This window comes from Mixophyes fleayi, chromosome 6, assembly GCF_038048845.1.
Source record: "Mixophyes fleayi isolate aMixFle1 chromosome 6, aMixFle1.hap1, whole genome shotgun sequence".
In the NCBI taxonomy this organism is placed as follows: Eukaryota; Metazoa; Chordata; class Amphibia; order Anura; family Limnodynastidae; genus Mixophyes; species Mixophyes fleayi.
The window spans coordinates 177,018,335-177,026,500 of NC_134407.1; the positions used below are offsets into that span (position 1 = coordinate 177,018,335).

Here is an 8,166-nt window from a genome sequence, read left to right on the forward strand (position 1 = left end):
CCAACATACAAGCGTGTTATTTCTTACTAAAATTATGCAGGATTAGAGGTTTCTTACTGGTTGAATGCTGGATTTAAGAGGATTAAGCTGTAAATGCTAATTGTCACTTACAAAGGTCTAACTTCCTTTTTCCACATATACGAAATGTATGCAAATTTGTGTACCAAAGACTGATATATGTTAGTTATAGTCTGAGTATTATGTTTGTGTATTTGTGTGTCCCATGTTTACTGTAACAACACATGTGTAATACTTTAATAATGACAATATATGGTAAGTAATTCACTGTTTTTTCTTTTTCTAACCAGTCATCGTGATCTTCCTCTTCGTCCTTGCGATTGCTGCATTGTTTCTTGTTTACCACTACTTTCACCGTTATAAAGGTTCTTACCTTACCAATGAACCAAAAGCTGTAGATGCTCCAATCGCTCCAAAGTCTTCCACAAGAAAAGAGCAGCCCCTTCCTCAAATTGAGGAGGAAGGGGGAAAGGCAGAATAGGGTAACCATATCCAGGAAGCAGCAGCCATCTGTTCATGGGGAGTCCGGGAACCTTTGCCAATGGCACAGTCAGATACTCCTACTCATCAGTCCAGAATATTTTTGTGGAAAATGAAACTTTGGACCTCAGAGTAACAAGTAGAATGGACTGACAAAGCTAGGAGTATCTTCATCCAGACAAGTCAATAAACAGCGAGGTCTTTGGGGAGTGAGTATACCATTCATCTTTCAGTTCATACCCTGTCCGACCTACTCTCCAGAAGGTATTAAGAAATACTTGTATTACCTTTCTCCATCGCTGTATTTCCACCACTGGGAATAAAGTTGATGTGTAATTATCAAGGTTTGAAAGACAATATTTTGAGATCGTTGTGTCCATTAACACTATGGTCAGCAGCAACTGGGCCCAGATTAAAAAAAAAAGAAGACAATCTTTGTGCTTGCATCTGCAACATTGGTACTACTCACTTTATCCCCTTTATCAGTGTTTTGGGTTTTTTTTTTGTTTAATTTTGTTACAGCTTGTGTACAGTCAAGACCTATGCTGAGCTGGACCAATTAGCTAAAGGTACATTAAATCTTGTGTCAGCCATTAGTTTACTTGTGCCGTACAGTGACTATTTAGTGCCTGGATACCCAAGGAATTACTCACACTACACTATAGGATAATGATTATTAACCCTGCTCCAGACATCCCCAGTGGTGCGTGATTTACAGAGTCTCCTCACAATCATGGATGAAATTTTAAGCAACACACGTTGATCTTTCACAATGAGTCAATCACTAGTACACCGGAGACCTGACACTTACATTTTGGGGGGTTTCTGAGAACAGGACTTAAAACAATTGGTCTAAAAGGACTTGTTTTGTGGATTTGGGGCATTAAGCAGATGTGAGGCCAGAGACAATTTTAACAGTCTAACCTTTCTGTTTTGGGGTACTGGCTTCAAGATCATTTATATTTTTCCCAAGCACCAAGATCCAATATCGACCCTAAAATTGTCAGTTAACTATCCAGTCTTGTTTTCTTAGGTCTTTCCTCTTCCAAAGCTCCAGCTGAACAAAAAAACCCACAAAAATGTAATTTCACACAAGAATGTAAATGCCTAGCTTTTCCTTAAGGGACAATAAGCCTGAAATGCTGAATGTAAAGATTCAAGAGTTGCATCTCTAAAGCTATAATCACTCTATCATGTCAGAAGCATTTGTTAATAGGTGTGTTTACAGATCTCCTCTAGCGAAGCCTTTTAAAGGGCATTGCAGAAACTGTTCAGCACTAGTAAGAGACCAGGGGGTAAATGTATCAAGCTGAGAGTTTTTCCGGCGGGTTTGAAAAGCCAATCAGATTCTAGCTATCATTTATTTAGTACATTCTGCAAACTAATAGGTAGAATCTGATTGGTTGCTATAGGCAACATTTCCACTTTTCAAACCCGCCGGAAAACTCTCAGCTTGATACATTTAGCCCCAGAAGTTGCAGCAAGGTAGATACATCTTTTAATGATATGGCTACCAGCAGACTAGATTTAGCATGAGGCACAGTAGCATAGCAGTTGCCCTTTCAGTACACAGCATGTATGTCAGAAAAATAAACTGTGAGGTTGGGAATAGAAAATGAACTGGATGGTGGGAGGTTTATTTGTGAAGCAGGAGTTACCAGAGGATGGATGAATTGTGCTATGTTATACCATTTTCTGACCCTTCAATATGCTCTTCCATCCAATACAAAATGATGGTCTGCTCCTCAACCTCCCACTTAGCTTAATATTCCAGTTACCTGCAGAGTAAGTTGGGAGCAGAATGTTTTTTTTACAGGTGGAAGGGTTATCAGACAGTCTGCATTACATTTTGCTCCATTCTCAACAAAGAAGTTATAAACATCTATTTTATGTTTTATGGCTTTAATGGTGTTGGTACAGTTACCAAGATCTTAACCCTGAAACACCCTTTACTTTAGTGTCTCTAGATCAGTTGTTTTATATTTGGTGGAAGGGAATGGGTGTTACCCTTTAATATTTTACATATCTGTGAATACTGCACTTTACAGCAGACAATTCACTGAGAATTCTCACTGTGGGGTTGGGGGCATCAGTACTCCTACTATATAGTAACCCAGGGTGCAAAACTATTTTTTAATTCATTTTGACTACAACATATATTTGTGAAATGTGCTGCTAAAATATATAAATTAAAATAGGATAAAGCAAATATTATTTAACACAGCAATAAAAATAAATTGGAAGCAAGTCCGATATTCTAGAATGGCCTTTAGAATACATAAATGGGATGTAGTAATTTGGATTGTTGTCCGTGATGAACTTGTGATTATCTCTGTGTATGGTTCCTGTGTTTGGGCATAATGCCTGTTCATAATATGAACAGTGGGAGTTGGGTATAAGTAGTAACAACGGACTAAAAACAGCTCCTTACAGCTGATATAAAAACCCAAAAACGGAAAGTTTTGGAACAACCACTATTGCAGGTTTCAGGCACTTTGCCAAGTACAGGTTACCGTCGTAATAGACACCGTAAGCAAGAGGGAGGATACATACTGTCTCCAACTGCACTGATCGCACTTTACCTGCTCCACATGGACTGCAGTATATCTCCGTGTATGTAAGGAGCTGTTATTTGCTTGCTTGTCACTACTTCAACTTACCCCTCGCTCCCTCTGTTTACATTATAATGGGTGTTATGCCCGAAGACAAAGGTACCACACACTGAGAAAAATACCAGTTCATCATGGCCAAAAAGGGGATTACTACATCCAGTTAGAGACTTAGAAAGGCTGAGTCTGCCTCTGTGGAAGTTTAGAAGATGGGTTTATGTATTAAGGCCGTCAATGCAATTTGTTTTTATTGCTACATATTGTATTCTATTTTAAGCAATATTTTTACACATCCATATACCCTTTTTGCATACTGGATTCCTATATCGCTATTTCTTATGTGTGAAGGAAACTCCCACGCAGACTGAGTTTCACCTATATATCAGTACTCATTCTACAGCTCTCAACAGAGAATGGGGAATTCTGCACAAGTCCGTTATCTAGCATGGAAAGGAAAAAGATTATAATTTTCTAGCTAAGTTATTATATACTGCAACACAGAAAGTCTCAGTTTTCCCAAGACCACCCTGAAGTTCTCAATGGCTGCTGACCAGACCCGACACAAACCCATCTTCAAAAGACACTGCCAGAACAAGGACAATACTTTCAGTATAATACTTGTGAATTCCTATGACAGCAATGTAGCTTTATAAATAAATGTTAAATAGGAATGCTTTGGTATCGTATATTTCACACTATACACAGATATGCAAAAAACAAAAAATTAAATCACTTTATATTTAGAGGCGTAATTTATGACTAGCTTGTGAAGTCAAACCGCTTACTAGGGGATGTGCTGCAGTTGTCACATATATGTAGGGGGGACGGATAAGCGGCAATACAGTGAAGTGCTGGGTGCAAAGAAAGTGTGTCCTATTCATAGACAAAGCAGAGAGGGGATTGGGTACAGACATGACAATGGAAATGCGAGCACTTGCTTAACAACATCCCTCCATCTTTTCTACTCTTTGTTGCCTATCATCTGTACAAATCTCACACAACACAAAGGAGGAATAGGGATCTGGGAGGGAAGTATACTGATCGGCAAGCATTGCACTAGATACCTTCTGCACTGATTAAAATATAATAAATGAAAACTTTATATCCTGAAGAGAGACAGGGAGCATTATTAAAAGCACCTTAAAGATTGTAATTAGAAACAAGTTTCACCTGTGTTTGCCAGCTAGTTGTTTTCTTTGTAATGGTTTTCCACTTAGAGCCGATTGTGCAAGTTAGAAAAAAAAACTTTGCCTCAACCACTGTAAATCACACTTTTATTATATTATATTATGGTTCTTTATCAAGTCCTATATAAGAGTATAGAGACTGAAGGACAGTTGACATTTTTTTTCTTCTTTAATAAACAAAAAATTTCAAATGGGAACTGAACAACCTGCAAAGAGATAGTAGAGATGGTAAACTTAATAACATGGGGAAAATAGGTTGCTATGCATTTTACACCATTTGCACTATCAAGCAATTGCTTTTATTATTGTAAATCTAACCAGAATGAACAAAGCTAATATTGGATCGGTTCCATGTGACAGAGCACAGTGTAGTAGTACATCTGTACTAGCTGCACTATGTAGTCCTATGCTAAATTCACATTACAGTGCAACCTACACACACAGGAGGTGTCTATTTTTATGGCTGGACCAATGATTACAGGAATACCATCTAATAAAGCAATAAAATGAGTGAGATCACAAAGCATAAAGTAAGAGATCTTAGGGTTTTCAGGTTTGTTTAAACATTGTACAGTAAACGCTGCATTTTTGCTAGAGATGTTGTCAGGTTCGGTAGTGTGGTTTCTGGGTTGGTAATAACAAAATTAGGGATTATTCACCAAGGGTTTAATCCACCCTCCACGAGTCAAGACAGGAAAGAAGACATACCTGGAAGGCATATAGAGTCATTCCTTCCTGTCTTCTGGTTTTCCCCAATCTATGAAAATCTCAACACAATATATTAGTGACAACAAAACTTAGGGGTGGGGAAATATGTTGCCATGGAGGAGACAATGAAACAACAGTAAATCATTTTTTGCTTCTTTCTTCTCAATAGTAGCAAACGCCGAGGGGTGATACCCAAGCACTGCACTAGGTGGTCCCATTAATGAAATAAAAATTCAACTGCAAAATAAAGAGATCTTCTCTTTTGGTTTTTTTTATACCACTGCACTCAACACACTTCTATCAAACTACAGTAATGCTTAGAATGAGTGTGTACAGAGGACCACCCTACTGCTTTACCTAATTCTTCAATCGAGGAAGATTCCTTCTTTGCTTAGAACGCAGTCATTGCTCTGTTTAAATGTCTCAGTCGTTGTCTATAAAACAGCTGTTCCCCTTTAGAATGTTGTCTGTTGGCCACCACTGCAGATCGTACCTTGCTTCTTCTGTGAGCGAAATCAGCTCGGGTGCAATATTTATGTCCCAATTAATGAGAGAACAGGACTGTTAATGCCTCATATGGAATCTCAGCCAAGGTACCATTTATGGGTTGTGCCTATTAACCCCAATATTCTTAGTTTTCATGGCTTAATCTTTGATTTGTCTGGTGTTTGGTGTTAGAAACGCTCTACCTATTCATGTATCTAGACATTTTAAACTCTGGGATGCACATTGTTTTTGGTTGATGATCCAGTCATGCTATTTTAGTACTTGTAAGACCCATGCTGTGGCTTGAACATAATCCTCTCTGGACTTTGCTGATATCAATGTGTCATCTTGGTAGGGCCAGTGTGAAATTCCTTCTTGCCTTAGTTTTGCTATGACTGCTATTGAGACCCTTGTGAATGTCCTTGGGGAGAGACCAAAAGGGTGGTACCTGAACTGAAAATGCTGCATGAAGATTGTAAATCTCAGAAAATTACAAACTTCCTGGTATCTATAAATTTTTGTTGAAGTTTCTTAGATCTAGAATTGAACGATAACCAAAGTTGTGCTTTTCCACACAAAAAAAGTCTGAGTAAATATGTGTCTTCTTTTGGCAAACAGGAACTCTGCAGATAATGTTATGATTTAAGTGTTTTTAGGCTTTCCTTCAGACATCCTTTCAGGGGAATGGAGACTAATAAAAAATATTCCTTGGTGGACGGTCTAACCAATTCCTTTCACTACAGCCAGTACCCATGAGTCTGTAGTTGTTGAGGTTCACTGTTCCAAAAAATTGGCGAACCTGCCTCCCACCTGTGCAACCCCCAAAGAGTGAAGTCTGCTGGTATCATTGGGGGAAAAAAGCCTGGAGGAACCAGCAAAACTCTTTTTTTTTTCCTGCTGAAACAGTTGTCTAGAGGTTCCAGCTTGAAATTGCTTTTCATAACTTTTGCCAGGTCTATATAATTGTGCTTCCTTATAATCTACATTTCGTCTGACTCTTCTCAGACTTTCTGGGTGTGTACTCCTGGAAAGGCTGTCTTGAGGTAACCAGACAAACTTGCCACCTGTTAATTTTGGGATAGGGAGATCCAGTTTCTTTCTACTGAGGTAACTTCCTTGAATGGCAGTGGCATAGTCCACTCTTTAATAGTGTCCACTAGCCCATGCATAACCACAAATGTTGTCGAATTGCAACAGATGAGGCCATAGCTCTGAGATCAAAACAGAATCCACCTGCGGCGTACACATAACTTCTGTTGTCCTTTGGAAGAATATGCACAATGAGTGACCTGCTTAAAATGGTTGAAGACATACAAAGTGCATTTCCCCAAAACGCAAAGCACTGGAAGTTATGCTGTCCTGTGATAACATGCATCTGTTTTGAACTGTTTTCAACCTTTCTATCCATAACATTTCTCAAATAATTTAAATCTTCTAATGGAATCATTGTCCTCTTGGATAGTTTGGCAATAGCCACTTCTATCTTGGGAGAAGTAACACACCTTTGGCCAATTTACATGATGTTCAGATTAGAAATTTCCTTATCGGTACTAATCCTGGGGAAAGATGAAGCCCGTTGAGGGATATTTCTATCCCGTAGATTATAAGCTTACAAGCAGGGCCTTCTTACTTCTGTTTGTATTACCCAGTATTGTTTTATTACTCTGCTTGTTCCCAATTGTAAAGCGCTACGGAAGTTGCTGGTAGTATATAAACGACGACGATGATGATGATGATGATGATGATGATGATAAGGAAGCATTTCTCCAACAGAGCCTGTTCTCCTAACCTCTTTCCCCGGTTTCTACTAATGCCGGAGCTTCAGCTTCTTCTGGCAGCGGACACCATTCCGCAGGTATGCCGTAAACCTACATTAAATATCAAACGCTAACTACCCTGACTCTTAGCAAAGGATAGGAAAGAAGACATGAAAAGGAGTGTCCCTACCTTTCCTGTCCTGACTCTGGTGGAGGGGTGGATTAACCCCTTGGTGTGAACTACTATCTGGCTTACTTGCCTTGTAAGTATAACTGACAGTGTCATAAATGCTGGAATACATTCTCCCTGATAAATTAATGGCCTGAAGAAAGCAGAAGTGACCTCATTCATTTAAACTCATTCTAGGAATAAGACTGATCCTCTTTTGGGTGGAATACATATTTAAACCTTGTTGTGGGTACTCGAAACACAAACACATGTGAAACTCCGCACACAGCGTGAGGTTACACCTCAGTTTTGAACATCACATTAATGCAGCAGGTGTTTTTATGCACGCTTGTACTCTCTATAGCTCAATAACAGCAACTACCCACCGAGATCCAAAAGCAACACACGTTTTTCACAGTATGCATCAGATTTCCTGTGTCTCTCTATGTGTGTACAGTACCATGTCCAATAAACTACATGCAATGCTTCTTACAATTGGGGCAAACATTTTATCCCCTTTTAGGGAAAAAAATAAATAAATAAATAAATAAATTTTTTTCAGCACAATTACAACGTGTAGTACTTGAACTTCATATGTGATAATTTTTGCAGCCAAGAGTATATATAGTCCAATATCTATTTATGTAAGGCTAAATTTAACATGCTGCAATTATGAGTTATAGAATAAAGTATATAGAATTTGTTCCCAACTTTCATAGAATTCACCACAGATGCTATTCTAATGAAACTGC

The 8,166-nt window shown here is 38.6% G+C and overlaps 1 protein-coding gene across 1 annotated transcript in view; it reads left to right on the forward strand.

Moving 5' to 3' along the window:
• Positions 1-1,094, forward strand: part of CNTNAP1 (contactin associated protein 1) — a 77,605-nt gene extending 76,511 nt beyond the window's left edge. Inside the window, exon 24 of the mRNA XM_075177392.1 lies at positions 309-1,094. Within this exon, the coding sequence (XP_075033493.1) occupies positions 309-499 (191 nt within the window). The 3' untranslated portion in view covers positions 500-1,094. The remainder of the gene's footprint in view (positions 1-308) is intronic.
• The last annotated feature ends 7,072 nt before the right edge of the window (positions 1,095-8,166 follow it).